This window comes from Antechinus flavipes, chromosome 1, assembly GCF_016432865.1.
Source record: "Antechinus flavipes isolate AdamAnt ecotype Samford, QLD, Australia chromosome 1, AdamAnt_v2, whole genome shotgun sequence".
Lineage (NCBI taxonomy): Eukaryota > Metazoa > Chordata > Mammalia > Dasyuromorphia > Dasyuridae > Antechinus > Antechinus flavipes.
The window spans coordinates 313,317,793-313,340,021 of record NC_067398.1 but is presented as its reverse complement, the minus strand read 5'-3'; the positions used below and the strand labels follow the sequence as shown (position 1 = coordinate 313,340,021).

General features: G+C 38.5%; 1 protein-coding gene across 4 annotated transcripts in view; it reads right to left on the bottom strand.

Moving 5' to 3' along the window:
• C1H9orf24 (chromosome 1 C9orf24 homolog) overlaps window positions 1-17,842 on the bottom strand; it is a 48,612-nt gene extending 30,770 nt beyond the window's left edge. For 3 of the 4 annotated variants that reach the window (XM_051965959.1, XM_051965968.1, XM_051965950.1), the window contains exon 1: window positions 17,563-17,842. In XM_051965959.1, coding sequence (XP_051821919.1) covers window positions 17,563-17,697 — 135 coding nt within the window. In that variant the 5' untranslated portion in view covers window positions 17,698-17,842. The remainder of the gene's footprint in view (window positions 1-17,562) is intronic. The other variant, XM_051965942.1, reaches the window with a different exon arrangement.
• Window positions 17,843-22,229: the final 4,387 nt, after the last annotated feature.

The window sequence follows — 22,229 nt, the reverse complement described above, 5'->3', positions numbered from 1 at the left end:
TCATTCTTTCTAGCTCATTCCTTCCCCCAGAAATTCTAAAATTTGGTTCATTTTGCTCCTAACATTTCTGAATTTGCTTTATGTCTAACTTTTCAGAAGTAGTTTTAGTATAGTTCTTATGCAAGTATTCAAGCTAGCAATATATATCTGATACAAGATAACCTTTATTTCTTCCCATGGAAAACAAAAATATCAAAAGATCTCACAGGAACCTATAAGAACATAATATCTTTTTTTCCTTCTCCTGAGGTTTAACATTTTACAGAAGTCTTAGTGCCATTCTATTGCTGAAGAAATAAGAGGTAATTCCTTTCCCACTGGACCTGTATCATCTGAATAACTCCCATAAATAATTTTTAAAAATATGAGTCATCCAGATTTATTCCTTCAAAATTGTGACTGTCATTTGCCGATCCTCCAGATTCTCAGGCTCCTTTATGTTAGAGGCAAGACTTAGACCAACATCTTCCTAACTTGAAGGTCCTCTCTGTGGATGCTTTTTTTCATCATCCTCCCATAGCAGCCTTTGTTAAAGCAAATTCTATCATTCATGGAAGAAGAAAAAATGATAACTGGGACCAGAACTATGACTTAGGAAAGGTCAATGTAGCCTCAGTCAGAAAGGAATTTTACCCGCCAAAATGGATGAGGTCTCCTAGAGAATCCATAGAGGGAAGCATCTAAATTAGTTCTCTATAGCTTCCTAACTAACGACATCCTTGGGCTTTCTTTAAATCCCAACTAACATCCTATCTTTTATAGGACACTTTCTCCAACCCCTTTTAATTCTTAGCACCTTTCCTCTGCTAATCATTTCCCAGTTGCTTTGTATATAGTTATTGGCATTTTGTATCCTCCCTTTTGATTATAAGCTCCTTGAGGGCAGGGAATGGACTATCTTTTGTTTCTTTTTATATTCCTAGAAGTTTGTGCAGTGCTTAGAACATAATAGTTGCTTAATAAATGATTATTGATTGATGGAATTGATTGATTAACAAATATTTTGCCTAATGTTTAAATCCCTTTACTTTTTAGGACCACCTTTCTTTCTCCAACTTTATTTGACATTATGTCTCATAGATTCTGTTTTCTTGCAAAAGTGTAATTATTTTTTTAAAAAGTCCCTCAGTCCCTCAAAGACAACCTGGACTTTTCTCCTACAATGCTTTTGCATATTTGCTTAAAATATCCTTCCCTCGATGTGGGAAAACTGGGACACTGATGCATTGTTGGTGGAGTTGTGAACGAATTCAACCATTCTGGAGAGCAATTTGGAACTATGCCCAAAAAGTTATCAAACTGTGCATACCCTTTGATCCAGCAGTGTTTCTACTAGGCTTATATCCCAAAGATGTGCAAAAATGTTTGTGGCAGCCCTCTTTGTAGTGGCTAGAAACTGGAAAATGAATGGATGCCCATCAATTGGAGAATGGCTGGGTAAATTGTGGTATATGAATATCATGGAATATTTGACCAGCAGGATGAATACAGAGAGGCTTGGAGGGACTTACATGAACTGATGCTAAATGAAATGAGCAGAACCAGGAGATCATTATACACAGCAACAACAATACTGTATGAGGATATATTCTGATGGAAGTGGATCTCTTCGACAAAGGGAGGATCCATTTCAGTTCCAACTGATCAGTGATGGACAGAAGCAGCTACACCCAGAGAAGGAACACTGGGAAATAATGAATGTGGACTATTTGCATTTTTGTTTTTCTTCCTGGGTTATTTATACCTTCTGAATCCAATTCTTCCTGAGCAACAAGAGAACTGTACGGTTCTGCACACATATATTGTATCTAGGATATAATTTAACATATTTAACATGTATAACACTGACTGTCATCTAGGGGAGAGGGTGGAGGGAGGGAAGGGAAAAGTTGGGACAAAAGTGAGTGCAAGGGATAATGTTGTAAAAAATTACCCATGCATATGTTCTGTCAATAAAAAGTTATAGTAATAATAATAATAATAATAATAAAAGAATATCCCTCCCTCGGGACATCTAAGTGACAGTGGATAGAGCACCAGCCCTAAAGTCAGGAGGACCTGAGTTCAAATATGACCTCAGACACTTACTACTTCCTGGCTGTGTGACCCTGGGCAACTCACTTAACCCCAATTACTTCAGGGGGAAAAAAAGAATATCCTTCCCTTCTGTTCTTTCTTTGATGAATTCATGGTCTTACTTTCCCTAACACATATGCCATTTGCTTCACAAAATCTTCCTTGATCTTCAGACAGACCTATTGCTCTACAGATCTGTTTTTTATTTGTAAAATAGATAGGAGAAAAGGGGAGGGAGATATTTGAACTAGATAAGGATTCTTAGCTTTTTGAGTATCCTGGAACTTTTGAGTATCCTGGAACTCTTTGGCAATCCGTGGAAACCAAGCAATCATTCTTACAATAGCTTTTAGATATATAAAATGAAACACATAGGATTATAAAGAGTATCAATTCAATTGAAATAGTTACATATTTATATAATTTCACAGACCCCAGATGAAAAATTCCTGAAGTATTTGACTTTTGGGCTTCTTTTTCTGTTTTAAAACTGATGATTCTACGACTTTACATACAAATTTATTTTGCACTTCATGGAATATTTTATATTTTAGTTATCTTGTCAATATCTTGGTGGTTCCCCCCTCTCAATTTGGAAGCCATAAAACCTTCCACAGAGGGAGAGACACAAAGCAGAATTTGAGACACAGCATCAGATGTGAGACTGCTTTGTCTCTAGGAAAGCAGGAGGAGAGAAGAATCTGTCTTGGTCAGGGGATATCTGTGTCTCAGCGTTTATGGAGAAGGTGATTGGCAATGTGAAATCAGGAAGCAAGGCCTTCTTTTGTGTATTTGATAATCATGCACAGATCTATGGGCAGATAAAGTATTGCTAGTATGAAGAAGAAACTATGAATTTCTTCCAGGCAAAACAATGAGTTTTCTGGGGAAAGTATGTCATCTCCAAGCAAAATGATGAAGGGTACCTGCCTTAACTCTCTGTACTTGTTTCCTGGACATTCTGGTCAATGTTAATGGTCCTGTTAATGCAACCATCAATGGTCTCCTAAATTTGTACTTTCCTAAATTTCTAAAGCTGTAGTACTCTCAAATTGTCTTCAAGTCTGTACTATCCCCAATTTATTTTTTTGTCTTCTCAATCCAGTTATAAGACTTAATTGATCAACCCCACTTAGCTTGAGTGGCTATGAGCCTTGATTGAGTGTCTACACTTTAATTTTCTCTTTACAACCACAAGTATAAAACTTTTATTTGCTGAACCAGAAAAATGCAGAAAATACTCTTAATACTGAGCTAATTCTTCAATAGTGATATGAAGGATTCCAGATCTGGAGTTCATCAGTTTAGCTACCAAAGTCTAGCACAAGAGGCAAGTTAATAATGTAGATTATTATCCATATTTTGGGGTATATTTCCATACAAGCACAAAAAAGTAAAAACCTTATTAAAATGACTTACAGGACCTTCCAGCAAGGGGGAAAAGGAAGGGAACAAGTATTCATTAAATATTTAATATGTGCCAGACACTGGGCAAAGTTCTTTATAAATATCTCATTTGATTCTCACAATAACTCTGGGAGGTAGATGCTATTATTATTCCCTTTTTACAGTTGGGGAAACTGATATAGATAAGAGTTGTGACTTCCCTAAGATCATACAGCTTGTAAATGTCTGAGGTCATATTTGAACTCCAGTCCCCATGATTCCAGGAATAGTACTCTGTTCACTCGATCTCAAAATAACAATTAATGTATCAGATAAAAACAAAAGAGCAACAAAAAGGGGGAAACAAACAAAAACAAACCCCAATCCTGATAGGAGAAGCTTTGTAGGCAAACTACCAGAATGAATGAAGAAATGAATAAGAAAAAAGTGGGCTTGGACCACCTACAATGAATACATATTAAGAGGATAAAAAAATGAGGAGAAATCTCCGAAAGGAAAAAATAGATTTGCAATAACAATTTTAACTATATAAGAGAGAATGGACATATTGCCAAAACCTCCAATTTGGCTTAGAAAATTACATTCTGTGATATAAAGAAGATCTGGAATATATAATATTTGGAATGAAATCACTGAAGAATTCTAGAAGATGCATATGAGAAATGACAAAATAGAAAGTATGGAGAAAAAAATCTCAACACAGAGTGGACTCTCTGAGGAATAGGATGACTCAGGCAGAGCGGAACAAAGAAAACTAAGTGAAAAACTGGAAAACCTAAGACCTTTAAAAACATAGCAGCAGAGTTCGAGGACAAAACTTAGTGAGTCAATCTAAGAATTTGTTTATAGTTGGGATTCATTATTTTCTTTGCTCCTTGTGACTTTGTTGATTCATATTGACTTGATAGTCTCCTAAATCTTCAATTTTTTCAATCTTCTCCATAATCATGTGTCCTTTTCGCTCCACTCCCATATACTTGTGAAGTTAATATTGAACCTAAGTTAAGATTGAACATGATTGAGCAATAACAACAAAAAATGAACTGACTTGTTATGGACACCAATTTTTTTTGTCCTAGATGTGAACTATCTCTTTAATTTTATTTGTTATATGCTGGATATTTATTATCCTGGAGATAGAAATATAAAGAATATGATGAAGAAGAAAAAGAGAAGGAGAAATAGGAAGAATAGGAAAAGGAAGAAGAAGAAAAAAGAGGAGGAAGAAAAGAAAGAAGAGGAGGAAGAAAAGAAAGAAGAGGAGGAAGAAGAAAGCAGCAGCAGCAATCCCTATTTCTCAAGAAATTTATATTCTATTGGGAAAGACAAGGTATATATTTTAAAGCATGCGCAGAATAAATATACACAGGAAAACTAAAAAGGAATTAGGGAGTAAAGACTAGAATTTGAGGGGTTCAAAAAATTTCGTGTACATCAAATGGTTCTTGAGCCGAGTCTTAAAGGAAGTTAACTATTCTAAAGGAAACGTAACTACAGTGCCTGCACTGTAACTACAGTGGGGGGGCCCATACAAGGACTTTGAACTGAGTAAATGCTACATGAGGAACATAGAGATCAGTCTGGGCCAGTAGTGTGGGAAGTTTGCAGATTTCTTCCTATCCCATTAAAAAAAAAAGTGATATTTGTCTTGTTCCAATCAATCAACAAACATTTATTAAGTACCTATTATATTAAGCAGAACTATGCTAAATGCTGAGGATGCAGACACAAATGAAACCAGTCCTGAAATACTTCCCTCCCTTCTCCTAATCACTTAAATATCACTGACTTTAGAAGCTCAGCAATCACATCTGTTATTCTTTCTGTTCCCTGAGGATGCAGTTCATTTAGGTCTGATGATTTGAATTTTTCAAGGGCAGGTAGGCAATGCTCTCTTACCTATCTCCTTACTTTGGATAATTCTATTATCTTACTAATTAATTATGGTTAGGGTGTATGTGGTGGGGGCAGGATATGTGGGGAAGAGTAAACAAAAAAATATTAAAAGGGGAAAAAAAAGATTGTATCAATAAAAATAGAATCCTGGCTCTTTCTTTAGAGACTGGAAGGAAAGGGGTGATTAAGATTGGATTGTTACAATATGATGTAAGGAGGGGACTGGCCAAGCCCAATCCTCAGGAGCATTTAGTGGGATCTGCTTGATGTAATATCCATGTGGATTTTGGAGTACAGTTATCTCTTCCACATTACAGGGGTTAGGAGTGTGGCTGCCCTTCCCCCCAATCTGGAAAAACCACTTAAAATTTTTGGGCCTTTCCTTTGTGTCAGAGAAGTCTGAATTATTATGACATTAACAGATAAAACATGTTGATTTTATACAGTACTATCCATACATTTTTATGCATCTCTGGGTTGGGTTTTTTTTTTAACTGTGTTGTTTGCTGGCCTTTAAATATCATCTCTAGCTTCTGCAAAACTCTCCCCAAATTCCCATTTAATTTCTTATGCCAACCCTTGATATATCATAACTGCAACAGGGAAAGTCACAACGTGGAAGAGATAACTGTGTATTGTTTCTGGTCTGTTTGCCATATGAAGAAGATTGATTGGCTAAGCTGGAACTGAGAATACTTCATCGACTATATGATCCTATTTCCTGTCCAGTTAGTTTGAAAAACATGCTATATAAACCTTTGGATTCGGAGGAGCCTGGAGCCCTCCCTAGCAGTAGATATCAAAGGACATCTGAGAGGGAGGCAAGAGCAACTTGGTATACTGTCTTCAGAAATTAATTTGGTGGGGGTGAGTTCGCATTGTAGCAGCTATTTTAAGGTTGAGCCCACTTTCCCCAGGGTTAAGAAGGTAAGAAGAAAGTATATTCCCAGATAGGTGTGTGGGAAATATTTTTTAACTACTGTTTTTGCTATATCTTGATCAATTTCTCTTTGTAAAAAGATATTTGGTGCTAATTGATTAAATGATATTGGAGTGACTATGGAGTGTGAAGGAAATTATCTTTTCATATTGATATGATATGTGTAAGGAATATGGCAATAATTTAGATTTTTCAGAGCTACCATTTTCCCAACAAATTTTGCCTTGGGAGTCAGAGTCCCACAGGGCAGATTGAAATGATCAATCAATTCTTGACAATGCTCTCCTGTGTATGTTCACAGAATTCTGTTCTCTATCCCTCACCAAGTAATAATCCCCAATCATTCATAAATTGTTCCCACAGGACTTGAAATACCCATATTGTCCTGCATTTCGTGTCATGGAAAAGCACCCAGGCCCTGAAAATGATTGTATTATAATCTACCTTCCCCCTCCCTTGCCATTTATCTCTGCCTTTTCTGCAGCAAGGAAGGTTTCTCCTTTCCAGGAGAGTTTCTAGTTTGCAAAATGCATTCCTCACTCTGAGAATGATTAATTAAATCTCTATTTTATCTCCAAAAACCTGTCTCTAGGCCTGCTTTGTGTGGCTCCAGCTATTCACAGTTTAGAGATCAATATTGTAAAATTCTATTGACAGGAGAATATCGGCGATATTAAGAGAAATACTGTTATTAAATACTATTAACATTGGGAAGAATACATAGGAATTGGGGCTTGTTCCAGTAGCATTAGAAAAAGACACCTGAGTCCTCAGAGACACTTCTAGGGATACTCCCCTGAGGGAGAGATGGAATAGACTTTACTCTGGGGACACTGGCCTCCTAAAGGCAAATGGGAGTTGGGCTAAAAGATTCCCAGAACTTATAAAAGTGACAATACAAACTTTATTTGTGTTTGCACGGGAGGTAAGGAAGCATGTTTGTATATCTTATTAGTGGAGAGAGGGGCTATTAAAAGCAGGCAATAAAAAAGTATCTGATGCTGATCAAAAGAAGAAAAGAGAACAAGCTCCAAATGGAGGGAAAATTAAAAACAGTCCGTATCTGTGGCAATCCATAAATATTTTCCTCTTCATTTTTGTCACGATTCCAAAGTAAATGAAAGTTGGGAAGGGTAGGGAGCCAGGTAGAATGAATCAACCATTGTGATGAACCACATTGGACCATTCTAAAGATCTTGAAACTCTGGTAAAAATTTAAAAATTAGTAATGTGGTACACTTGCATGTGTCTGCCTTCCTTCTCTCTGTACTCCCTTCTCCCCCCTTTTCTTGATTCTTCCCCTCTTCCTTCTTTCCATTCCCTTTCCTGCCTTTCTTCTCCTTTGCCCTCTCTCTTTCTGTCCCTCCCATCCTTTCCCTTTTCTCTTCATTTCCCCCCTTCCCTCCTCCTCTCCCTTTTTCTGCACCCTCTCCACCTCAGCCCCTCCCACTACTCCTATTGCACTCCCTTTTCTCTCCCTTCTCCTCCTCTCTTGGGTCTCCACGGACTGGAACTAGTAGTTTCCTACCTGTAGGGTGAAGTCTGCCTGTAACTTTCTGAATGGGAAACATGCTAACAGAGGTTCATAGGACTTATGGAAAAGTCTGGATGAAATGTAGGGGATAGGTAGAGTGAGCTTGCCCAGTGATTTCCTGGAACTCTAAAATTCAGGATTGCCAGAGACCTCAGAGGCATTTTCTGAGGAAAAAGTCCAGACTGACTCCAAAATGTGGATGGTGATTGCAGAAAAAGTAACAACTTTCTCTTGAATGGCTTACTACTCGCTATGTTGAGTCCATCTCTTTGCTCTCTTTAGAAGCATAATAATACAAATGAGGGGATGCTTTATATTTTTCTTCTATAAATATCCCTGGTATATATGTCTTCTTCTGGGGAAAGCAAAGTTATGGTTTCATCCTCTTGACATGATATTCCAACTTCTTTTCTCCCTTCCTAGTCTCAAAATCCCTTGTCATCATCTCCTAGTCTCTTCTTTATTACAGACTTTGATGAAGAGGTGATGTTCTAAATAAGGCTATCTCCTCTATCCTTAATCTTGTCCCCTCCCATCTTTTCCAGCAATTATCCATCCACTCATATTTCTTTAATCTTCAATTTTTACTTATCCATTGGATCTTTCTATGTTAATCTACAAACATGCTCATTTTTCTTCCATCCTTAAAAAAATCCCACCCTTGATCCTACCATTCCCTCAAACCATAGTCTTAATCTCTCCTCCTTTTCACAGCTAAACTTCTAGAAAAAGTTGTTTATGCTTCCTTTTTTCTCATTCACTTCTCATCCCTTTCAACCTGGCTTCTGACTTCATCACTGTCAGAAAATCACTCTTTCCAAGGTTGTCTGGGATTCTATAATTGCCACATCCAAAGACCTTTCCCAGTCCTCATTATTTGACACTGTTGGCTATCTTTTCATGAATACTCTTCTCTGGGTTTTCATGATAATACTAAGGAAATATTACAAAAGACAAAACAGATAATTATTAAAGAAACAGAAAGCTTTTAGACAAATCAAATTAAAGCAGCTAGACTCAGAAAAAAAGATAAAGACTAGGAAAAAGATCTTTACATACCCTTCTTTGAAAAAAGTGCATAATGCAAAATCTATTGGAAATTGAATCAAATCTATAAGATCAAAAACTATTTCCCAATCAAATGCTATAAATCAAAAGAAGAAATACAAACTTTCAACAGTCATTTAAAAAAATGCCCCAAATTGCAAATAATCACTGCAACTTAAATAAAACCAACTCTTAAGTATCATGTCACACACATGAAATTGGCAAGGACAGAAAAATTCAATGTTGACAAGCGATAGTCTAGAAAAACTAGGCATCCTTCCCCCAGAAAAAAGAAGGGGAAATGGAGATTAAAAAAAAAAAACTAGAATGACTGATGAATCTGATGACTTTAGTCCCTGACACCAAAGACATTCTCACAACCTTACTTTTATTCTTAACTGATCTATTTATGATTGATATATTTAAAAGCACTGAGAGGGGGTATTCTGTTTCTGGCAATTTGCTGCACTTGTGAAAAACTCTTGACTTCCTGAACTTTTATGGAAGGCAGGTTTCTTTTTTTTAATTACATGTAATTCTTTTCCCCAATTACATGTAAAAAAAAGCAAACTTTTTTTTGGTTATATATGTTATACATATATTTTTTTACATATTTCCTTATGAATCATGTTAGGAGAGAAAAATCATAACAAAAGGGAAAAAACAAAAGGGAGAGGGGATAAAAAAGGAGAAAAAGAAAAAAAAATTGAACAACCATAGTATTTATTGATTTATATTCAATCTCTGTAGTTCTCTTTCCTGATGTGGATAGCATTTTCCATACAGAGTTTATTGAGATTACCTTGGATCACTGAATTGCTGAGAAGAACCAAGTTTGTCATAGTTGATCATCACACTACTTGTTTTGCTCAGCATCAGTTCATGTACATCTTTCCAGGCCTTTCTAAAATCAGCCTATTTATCATTTTTTCATAGAACAATAATATTTCATTACTTTCACTTACCATAACTTATTCAGCCATCTTTGCTACCAAAAAAAGAGCTCCCACAAACATTTTTGCACATATGGTTTTTTCCCTTAAGATTATTTCACAACTCTACCAACAATGCATTAATGTACCAGTTTTTCCCACATCCTCTCCAATATTTATCATTATCTTTTCCTGTCATTTTAGACAATCTGAGAGGTGTAATTTAGTATCTCAAAGTTGTTTTAATTTGCATTTCTCTAATCAATAGTAATTTAGAGCATTTTTTAATATGACTATAGATGGTCTTAATTTCTTCATCTGAAAAATGAACTTTTTTTCAGATATCTGTTCATATCCTTTAATCATTTATCATTTGAGGAATGACTCATATTCTTATAAATTTGACTCAGTTCTTTAATTATTTTAGAAATAAGGTCTTTATTGGAAACTCTGGTTGTCAATTTTTTTCTCCCATCTTTAAGGAGGCAGGTTTCTTCTATGCTGTTTTATCCCTCCTGAGAGCAGAATCTTGACCAGATTGGCAGAACAGAGATTCAGGAAAATTGGTATTGCTGGTCCCAATACTTCGAAAAACAATTGGGAATTATGCAAGGAAAGTTTCAAAAGTGTTTATCCTAATGAAGGGAGTACAGTTTCTAAGAGAAATATAGCAGTAATCCCAAAGTCCTCTGATCTTAGAGTGCTGTTATTCTAATAATCTGTCAATGATTCTAAAGTCTTCAGGCCCTAAGATAGTCCTACAAACATTGCTGATTGTCAGACAGATAATCTGCTGGACAGTGATAATCAAGTTTCTGAGACAAATGGTAGGATGATACCAGACCACTCTTCAGTTCTACCTCTGGGTCATAAAATTAGCATAGCAGTGACATGAAGAACCAGATCTCTCTGGCTTTTCCTATAAATTTGACTTCTTGTTCATGGTTCTTTGCTAAAATCCTTTTGGAAGTTAGCCCACTTCAATTAGCATTATAATTACAATAAATTTTGCCTCTTGATTTGATACCTCATGATGCCTGTCTGAGACCCCAGCCTCTTGGAGTCTCCTTCTAAACCGCAACACTACTATTGAGATAATATCAAAAGGAGGTTATTGACAGCAAGAAAAGACTTCTCTGAAAGAAACATTCACAGCTATACTATTTGAAATGGCAAAAATTTGAAAGTAAACTATGTGCTCTAAGACTGAGGCCAGATTATATGAGTATATGTAATGGGATTTTTGAAGAATTTAAAGCAATGTAGGAAGATTTAAATGAATAAAGTAGAACCAAAAGAATAATATACACAACTACAAAAACTACAGAAACAAAGACACCTTTAAATGGAAAGAAAATTCAAATGACATTATTGGACAGTGAGAAATGAATGGACATTTGGTTTCCACAGTTATGAAAATTAAGTTGGAGAAATTAAATTAGAAAATTGAAACTCACAAGAATATCCAAGAATAATCAGGGATGGAGGTTTTAGATTTGAACAGGAACCCTCTGAACTTTTTCTCTATAAGAATGTAAGTTCAGCTATGTGAAAAGGAAGGGGAGATTTGCCTCTTGGACAACTAAAGATTGGGAGAGTAGAGACTTGCCCAACAACACAAGCCTAAAGAACCAAAGGAAGAACTTCCCTGGTCACATTTTGCTTAAAATTGGGTATAACATACCTTATAAGGGAGAATGGTAACCTGGAAAAGGTTCTGACCAATCAGGATCCTGAAGGGGGAAGTAGGGATAATTAAACCTTATAAAAAGGCTTGACGTGGCCTCTGTAAATGTGTTCCTATAATACAGGATTGGGGTATACCATTCTTGCAAGAATGTAAAATGAATCTTTCCTGCATTTATCAATCAGTGGAGATCTTGGTAAGATTTTTTTTTCTTACAGATAATGTGTCAATTTATCAAGCATATATACCTACCCATGAAAAGCTTTTAAATGAATAGTTTGCAAAAAGTTATAATTTTTCATATAAAGGAACTGAGGTTTTAAACAGGTAAATTTGCTTGAGGTAACATGATTAGGAAACAGTATTCAAACCTATGTTTGACTTCCATTGTAATGACTGTTACATCTTTGTCTTTTTCCCTCTATTGGTACATGTGGGTAATGCTTCAGACGGGAACTTGGGAATCAACTTGATTGAGAATTAAATTTCGTCCCAGTCCACAGACTCACCAACAACAGTTCAGTTAATGTAGAATTGGCTCCTAATAATTAAAACATTGGGTTTCCGTTTTGGGGATCTTTCCATTGATGGTAGACAAAAGATCATACATACCTACCCTATAACAGTTGCAGCAATTTTTCTGACTCATGAGAAGGACAGATAAGATATTTATAATATGGAGAAAGAAGAATAAAATCTTGCATATCCCCAAATGCTAGAGGGACAGACAGGGTTCCTTAGGGAACTGAATCTTGCAATGAGAACTCTCCATCAAGGCATCCAGAACTATAAGTTCTGAGAGAGTTCATACTATGAGGGAGGTTGTGTAGACAGTTAGCACGTCTGGGTGACCAGAGGGAGTCAATAATTTTTTGCCTTGTAGCCTGAATAAGTGAAAACATTGCCTCTTATTAGCAGACCTCCATTTTAAGACTGCCCCTTTTGGATTAACACATTAAGTGGCCTGCTTCCCAGCCTTGGCTGGAGATGGAATCAGAAGAAAAATAGTGGGGCCTTTCCCTACCTTTCTTTTGTCTTAGGGAAAATAGGATAGATTAAAAACAGTGAATAACATCTTAACTTGTTAGGTATTACATGTAACGTATTGGTATGTCATTATATTTTGTCCTATATCGAACAAAATCAAAAAATCATAGAATGATAAGAGCTAGAAAGAACCCCCTACTCAGGACATTCTGGCATTACTTTCTATTCTACCACTAACTGGAAGTGACCTTGATCAAATAATTTCACCATTATGGGCCCTTAGTTTCCTCATTTGTAAAATAAAGTTATTGGTTTAGAGATAATAATTTAAAGTCTCATCCAGATCAACTATGACTGACCTAGCTCTTCTCAGAAATACAATGATCTAAGATAATTCCAAAAGTTTCATGATGGAAAATGCTACCCACATCCAGAGAAAGAACTATGGAGTCTGAATGCAGATTAAAATCGACTATTTTCATTTTTTTGTTTTTGTTTTTGTTTTCTTTTTTCTATTGCTTTCACAATGTGACTAATGTGAAAATATGTTTTACATGATGGCATATGTGTAGCCTATATCAGATTGCTTGTCATCTTGAGGAGGGAGGAAAAATATTTGGAATGCAAAGTCTTTCAAAAAGTGGATGCTAAAAATTGTCTTTACATGTAATTGGAAAAAAATGAAATACTTTAAAGAAATAAAATCCCACCCAGCACTAACATTTTAAGATTAATTATTGAGTTACTAAGATTAGTAATTTATTTTATAAAGCATAGAAGCGTAACATTATCAAATTTTAGAGCTGACCGTTAGAAGGACCTTAGCATGATTTAACAACAGGAAATTCATTTACTACCCCCTATCTACCCAAGGCAACCCTTTTCTTGTAGCTTTAACTATTATGCATTTTTTCCCCTTATATTGAGAAAAAACAAAGTTTCATTGCTAAAAAAATGGTCCTAGTTCTGTCTTTTTGGAACCAAGTAAAACAAATCTAATCTTTTTTTATGCACTGAACAATCCTAATAAAAAGGTAGCCATTATGTCTCCCTAAATCTTTGCCCTTGTCCTTCTTACTCCCTCTACTGGCAGATATAAGCATAGATTCAGTAAAACTTAATAGAAATATAACTGATGGGTGTTAGATACGAGTCCTAAGATACAGGACATACAAACACATGTACATATAAGTGACTAAAGTGCTAGATGATGGTTTCTAAGATACAGGATATATATATACACAACACACATAGATGTGTATATAAATATACATACATACATACTTATGTGTATTTATGTAATATATTCACATATACACAGGTGTGCAACTATGTATACACATACATGCATACACACATACTGTATGAGATAAACTGAGTGAAGACCTCTTATGGGAATATGACTAATTGTGACTTGAGACTTTGCAATAACAAGTTGAGCTATAGCTAAAAAGCTGCAGCTGTTTGATTGTCTTGGATGAATATTTCTCCTCCTGTTTCCCCTTCACACACCTCTTAATTAGTATTTAAGCACTTCTTTTAAAGGCAATAATGGCTTTGGGAATTCAGGTAACAGAATTCTCTCATTCAAGAATATCTGTTTGTATTGCAGTTCTCTAGAGAAATTTAAATTAAGAGTGTGTTATTTACTAATATTCTTTTGTTTCTGGGATAGACTTCTGTGTTTAGGGTGTAAGTCTGAACTCCTCCAGACAATAGAAGAAAAGGTGTAAGGGGGAGATGGGGACTTCTGTGTTCAGGACCTATTTGATCTTGTGTTTTGCAGCTGATACCTTGTCTGTTGGGAGATGCTCTTTCTCATGAGATTGTAATAAATTTCTTTTTTTTACTTGTTTTTACCCTGAGAGTGTCTCTGTGATTTTAATTTGGGTAAGGATCACTGTCCCATACACATATGTATAGACATTTCTAATATATATCCAAGTTCTTTCTCTGGATGTGGATAACATTTTCCATCAGGAATCTTTTGGAATCATCATAGATCATTGTATTTCTTAGAAGAGCTAGGTTAGCCTCAGTTTACACACATCTATAAAATGAGGCTGTTGGACTAGATGATTTTCAAATTTCCTTGCAGTTCTAAGTCATCCATAGGCGTCCTACTCCTCCCTTCAGGACCTTCATGGTTTAGTTTCAAATCTCCCATTATTCCTTATCTATGAAGCTCTTGCTTCACCAGGTCCATCCTGTCTCAAAGCCTTGCTTCTTTAAGTTTTCATCATTGTTCACATCATTTCCCTCTACTTATAATGCTACCTTCCCTCCACTTCTCTCTCCCTAACGTTATCTACCCCAGTCCTTCAATACTCAGGAAATTTTCTGAGCGGTTTTATCCTAGCCCTTGGTGATGTAGCCATTAGAGATTTCACTCTCTATTCCCTGAACCTGGATCTAATCTTACATTGACTGCCATTGTTCTTTAGAATCTTGTCTCATCTACTTATGAGCTCCATGAAGGCAGGGCTAGACCATTTTAAGGGTTAAGGGTAAGTCTAATGGTCTTTGTAAAATGGGTATTTAAGTACAAGCATAAGAACACCGGATCCAGAGCTGGCAGGGCCTATGATTTTATTACTCTCAGTTTCTCTGATGGGTCCTGACTGACGGATCATGAGCCCTTCAGTTGTTATAATGAGTCTTTGAATCTATATTCAAATCTAAGAACAAGAAAAAATAACTTCTATACATTAATATCATGTAACGTGCTATTTTCAAATGTAAGTAGATGCTTTTGTGACTAATATGCACTTATTTAGAAAGTATTATGGAATTCATACTAGCTTTTTATCATTATGTATTTTTTCTCATTCAAAAGGTATTAAAATTCAACTCCTATCATATGTAAACTTGTGAATTTTTTGTGCTTCTATTCAAAGAGAGTTCTCATATTTGAAAAAGCTGAAAATCACTGATCTCGTCTAAATCCCTCATTTTATTTTAGTTTTTAATATGCTTTTAAAAATACGAGTATCATTGTCCAATACTGTTCCCTCCTCCCCAACCCTATTCCATCTTCCATTATTAACAAACAAATCAAGTAAAAAGAACTGACGATATTTAGAGTTGACGTTCCCTTCTCACCCTTTCAATTCCCACCATTCCCCATCTGACAGAGGAAGAAACAAGTCCAGAGATACCCAAGATAGCAAAGGTGGGAAATGAAAGAGCTAGGATTCCCACACGAGATATAGGGTTCCAAGGCCCTTTCCCTCTTACCACACTACCTCTTCTATTGGCTGATCATCTCTCATTCTCAGAGGGGGCTCCTAGAGAGGAGAAGGCTTGGTTTCTTTCTCATTCTGTTACTGCTCCGTCAAGAAGATAGGAAATCCTCCTACACTGATGCTCCTTGATCTTTGAACCAGGCCTCTATTGGGCCAGTATTTCCCTTCTTGGTACCTTCTACCTGCTCTCTTTGTATCCTGAATTTCCTCATCAAGGTTCAGAAACTTCTAGACAAGTTGTAGATTCAGTTAATCCTTTCAAGCTTGTCATTTTATAGTTCATGCATGACTTTTCTTCCCTCAGGGACAGAGCAAAAGGGAATGAAGGTAAATATTGGAAAGAATTTAACAGTAGGGAATGAAGAATTGCTGGAATGAGAAAGCACAAAAGAAAAAAAAGAAGAGGAGCATAACCTGCTTTATTTGGGTGATGGGTTGACCCACGACCATCAGGGACATTGACAAATTGACCCCCCCTAAGATAGCAGTAGGAAAGAAATATGTAACTTGTTTACAAGCTAGTTGTTTGTCTATAATATGGGCCCTCTGGATGGAATGACAGACAGATGACCAGAATTCTGTAATTACATTGTAACTTTTTTTTTAATATGTAATTTTCTTTTTTTCTTCTTTTTAAATTTAATTTATTTAATTTTTTATTTTTAAATTATAATTACATTGTAATTTGATACAGTGGATTATCCATGACCAGGACTGAATCCCAGGCTAGTATTTATTTCTATGTCCATATGCTCAAAACTAATAGCCATCTCAGGCAGGTAGAACAAGGAGGGCAGTTTTGTTGGGGAACAAAGACAAACAAAATCAGTCTCTGATCCAAGTCTCATTCCCCTTTATTGATACGAATAACAGAAACACCTATCTCAGAAATCATGGTGGTGATTTGGTGGTGACTCAGTCTTTGGAATGATTCCTGTGTGAGGACAGAAATCTGTACCTCTGATTTCAGAGTACACATTGCAGCTTCCCACCCTGAACCCTTCTGGAGTCATTACCCAGGGCAGTGTGTGGGAGAAATGGAGATGAGCAAATACCTGGTTTCTAATCTAACCTAATCTATTTTCCACTATTCTATGTAACCATGGAAAAAACCCATTTTACTCCTCAGTTTCATTCTACTTTCTACTTTCATTCTAAGGAGAGATAATTCCTGCCTGGATTAACCTGCAGGATCAATTTAAATCAAAGATGTCATTTGAAAATGTGATGCAGCACAATATTAAAGAGAGAAAAGGAAAGGGGCAGTTCTAAATCTCTGCCCTTTCATCTAATTCCAGAGAGACAATTTTATCCCTATAGGTCAGAGATGGACAAATTGAAATCTCATGGGTACCTTGGGCTACCTCCTCAGCGGGTTGCCTCAAATAGCCTCCCTCCATCCCCACCCACCCTGCTGCTGATTGTCCAGGTGAAGTCCCATTTTTCTCAAACATGAGCGGGTGATTGATTTTATACAGAAAGGTCTTCCCCAAATATGCACACTTTTACCTAAAGACACACAAAAACATGCATCCATGACCACACACACACAAAATATACATTATAGAACCATAGATTCTTGGAGTTGAAAGAGACCTCAGAGATACCCTCCAACTCCAGAGACATACACAGTGTTACACAAGCAGCAAATTTTGTATCCCATGCCCAGTCACTGACATATACACATACACACAGACCCACTTCTACCATCACATCCTTACCCAAATGGCTCTCGTGAGATCTCACCATCTCTCCTTTCCATCCTCCTGTTTCTCTCCTTCGCTCCCCACACCTTTTATCCATCTACTCACCTTGGTTATAAACTTGTTCTCTTCCCACGCCCACAGCGGGGGGTCCTTATAATCCTGCTTGATGGTAGCTGGGTGTCTATAGGAATCAGCATAGGTACTTAAAGGAGTCTTGGTCTTATGGGCAAAGAGGAACATGGTGGAATCTAGACATCACCTTAGTGGGCAGAACTTCCAGAAACTCTGGCTGAGCATCTGGAAGCACCCTGTTCCCAAGGATCCTGCACCACTTGCCTAGAGGTCTTGCTGGGCTGCTGTGATCCATTTCCCAGCTTGCCCCCCACCCAGACCCCCACCTTCCCCCATCCCCCACCCTGCAACCCACTGATCCCAGAGTTATCTATTGTGACATCATTGCAGAGCAGCTCCCTCCTTCCTCATTAGGGTTAACAGATGTGTCCCAGGAGGTCATAGATTGGAGCTGCAAGGGACTTGAGGGACCATGGAGTCCCATCATTTCACTTTTAGATGGGGAAACTGAGGCTGGAAGGATAAGTGACTTGTCTGAAGTCACAGGGCTGGTAAGTATCTGACAGGCTTTGAACTAAGGTGTTCTCGGCTCTAAGGTTCATTGTCCTATCACTGTCTCTAGATCAACATTTCTCTCCCCTCTCCTCAATCTTCCTCTGGTTCCCTCTGCTCCTTCATGAAGACTCCAGGTCTCCAAGGTGAAGAGACAGTGTCTGCTTTTCCCCTCTCCCCATTTTCTGAATGAGGAATACAATTAAATGACAGAGCTGTAGCTCTAAGATGCACGGAGAGGTTAGATGGGTATGCTTGTTCTTCGGCTTCTGAAGGACAAAGCCTGAACCTGGACCTGGCCAGAAAGGTAGTGAGCTTCCTGAGCTTAAGGAAGCTTTCCCTTTGTGGGGACCATTGGGATTATCTAGAAGGGGGTCCGTGAAGAGCTTTCCTGACTGCTGGTGGGACAATTTTCTAGGAAAATGAAGGAGGGGAGAAATGAAGGGCTGGGCTTATGTGATGATGACCAGAGGGCCTGTCTTAGAGCCAGATCCACTCGGATTAAGTCTCTTTCAGTTCTAAAGACTATGATATTGCTTCAGGATGCTGGGCAGATGTACCTCTTTAAAACTAAATAAAGATGTAAAATTTTTGCTAATTTGTATTGGTAGAGTATGTTTTCTTATTGAAGGTTTTTTATACCATGAAATCAGAGATTTAGCCCTTACCCCCTCCTCCCCTTTCACTAATTCGGAGGTGTATTGAAGATGGTTAATAAATGTACATTGACTTAAAAAGGCTAGCTCCTGGAAAGGGACCACATATGCAAAAATGTTTGTGGCAGCCCTCTTTGTAGTGGCAAGAAACTGGAAACTGAAAGGATGCCCATCAATTGGAGAATGGCTGGGTAAATTGTGGTATATGAATGTTATGGAATATTATTGTTCTGAAAGAAATGACCAGCAGGATGATTTCAGAAAGGCCTGGAGAGACTTGCATGAACTGATGCTGAGTGAAATGAGCAGAATCAGGAGATGATACATGGCAACAACAAGACAATCAATTCTGATATACGTGGTTCTCTTTAACAATGAGATGATTCAAACCAGTTCCAATTGTTCAGTGATGAAGAGAGCCATCTACACTCAGAGAGAGGATTATGGGGACTGAGTGTGGATCACAGCATAGCGTTTTCACTCTTTCTGTTGTTGTTTGTTTACATTTAATTTTCTTTCTGTTTTTTCTTCCTTCTTGATCTGATTTTTTCTTGTGCAGCAAGATGACCATATAAATATAGATACACATATTGGATTTAACATATTTAACATGTATTAGATTACCTGCCATCTAGGGGAGGAGGTGGGGGGGAAAGAGGGGAATATTTTGAACAGAAGGCTTTGGGAAAGTCAATGTTGAAAAATTACTCACGCATATGTCTTGTAAATAAAAAGGGAAAAAACATTTTTAAAAAAAAAGGCTGGCTCTTTATAGAGGCAGCTGGGTGGTGTAGTGGATAAATCATTGGGATGGTGTCATGAAGACCTGAGTTGAAATCCAGCCTTAGATGCTGACAAGCTGTATGATCCTGGGCAAATAGCTTACCCTCTGTCCTAGTTTCCTCTTCTGTAAAATGGAGATAATAATAATGCCTACATCCCAGAGGAGTTGTGAGGATGGCATAGTACCTGACACATTCTAAAAGTGGCTGCTTTCTTCCCTTCTACCTCCCTCAATGTGAAGTTGGATTGAAGTTATGGATTTTGGTGGCTGGCCAAGGATACTCAAGGATCCTTGCAAGACTGAGGTCTTGTCCTGAGCCACAAGAATCTAGAACCAGGTATCCAGTGAACCACCCACATTTTGCCAGCTTCCCCCACTCCCACCCCTCACCAATGAGGGAGCCAACGGGGCAGGCTTGTTCATATTATGCTTTTTAATATCATTAATTGTGTTACACGACACACAACCAGGAACAATGATAAATACTGCGATGGAAATGTTAAAAAAATATTATACATGTCTCATGTCTCCAAAAAACACACCTTTAAAATAAATTAATGCAGAGTAACTGACACTCCAAAGGAAGAGAACCCACAGTCATGAGGACTGGGTTGAGGGCCAGAGGCTGGGGACCAGCAAGGTTAAGGCAAGTACCTACATGGGCAGGGTCAGAGGGATGAAGGGGGCCGTGACTGCAGAAAGGGGTCATATCTGGGAGGGGGGGTTACACAGAAAGCCTGATTTTTCCAAACCCCATGAAGAAGTCTGGAAGGCTTTTGCCCACCCCCTCTGCCCATTCCCTTCTTTTCTCCCCCAGCCCTAGGCCAGACAGAGAGGAAGAACACCTTGGCTTTCAGTAGTGAGATAAGGTACCACCACCACCTCTACAAAAACTTTCATTTCCTCTACTCCTTCTCTTTATCCTACAGGGACCCAGGGAGGGCAAGTACAAAGCTCATTAGTCAAACCCACATTAGAACATGGGCATCCGGTTTCCATTCTAAGAGACTAAACTGGACTGACTTTGGTGATGGTCCAGTTTCTAGTCAAAGTGAAGTTACAGGGGCCACCTAAGATGGAGAGAGGTGGGCTCATGGGGCCTGACTGTAGAGAAGGGGCTAGGGGAAAAGCGCAAGTTTTGGTAGTTGAAACAAGGTAGCACAGGGTTTAGGGTCTGGGGAGACAGCTGTTTCTGGAGTCAGAGGATTTCTTGCACATGAATGGAAGACAGGGATAAACCTGGCACACCCTCGGATGGGAGCCTCAGGGCCAGTCTTGTTTCTGCCCCAGTGATGTGCAGACCTGCTTGTGGTGGTTGGGTCCCTCACTTCCCACAGGCGCTACTCCTCTGGACATCCTGTGCCTTATGCTAGGTGGGGGTGATCCCTGAAGGCGGACGGGAGCTGCCCACTTACGGGCCAGGTGGGTGTTCCTGAGGAGCCAGCAAACAGTAGTGGGGGACTCTCCACCTTCTCAGGGCAACCCCTGGCCTCTCCGAGGACATTAAATGGTGCTTGGACACTGAGTGATTGTGTATATGTACACACATCTACAAACACATGTACAGGCATACATACATGCCTGTGCATATACACATGTGTGTATGTACCTATGTAAGGGGGAGTGCTGGTTCACGAATGAGTGACTACACCTGTATGGGGGACCAGATGAAGGACTGAGGAGGACAGGACAAGGCGAAGTCTCTTCCCTTGGGTAATTAGGCTTGAGAAATCCACGGCTAGTCTATAATTGCACTCTAGACCCCCAATCCCACACAAAGAGGAGGCTGGCACACAAAGACAGGTTAGAGGGGAGGCAGGGAGAGGATATGCCCATGGAGGGTCCTGAGGATGTTCACCATTTCACAAATCAACTTTTCAAAGCTGGCCTATCCCAGGTTGGGACAGAGGAGACCTAAACTTTGCTTGGACCGGTCCACTTTGATCCTGCTTCTTCCACCTCTGGGGGTTCTTCCACCTTCCTGTTCTAGAGGAAGAGATCCTCTGGACCTCCTTTTTTCCCAAATGGTTTCTGTTTTACCAATTGCAGAGCTCTAGAGAGCTAGGTAAGTGCCAGCAAGGAAACAGTTTCCCTTGTACATAGATCACCCTTTGAGGTCACTGCCCATCCTGACACTAAGAGTATCCTTTGGCAGTTGGGATCATGTTCTCTCCTTCCCTCCTAAGGGGGACACATTCAGCACCATGACTCTCAGGAAGAGGGGCCCAGGAGATTTTTGCTCTTCGTGGTGCTGTGAGAAGAGTCTTCCTCCCACTCTGACTCTTCTAAGCCAAACAGCAACACTAGCAGTAGAACAAATGTGCATGAACATATTCTGCACACACTTCTACAGACATATCACACACACACAACCTGATACACACAGACACATACTACTGCTATGCCCAAGGACATAAACTGATAGACAGACACACACATACACACACACACACACACACACACACACACACACACACACACTTCCCTGAAGATGCCTATTCTATGGAACCACCTCTAAGCCTCATGAAGGGGAGGACGTGGACAAAGATGGTGACTTCCCAAGCAGCAAGTGCAGCCCATGCATGAGTGACATTGGGAAGGAAGCTAGTTGTGTGGGGAGGGGAGAGCAGGTGGAGAGACAGTCCCGGGACTGCAGACTCAAAGGACATCCTAGACTGTAGGGAAAGGTGGAAGCTCAGGGCAAGCGA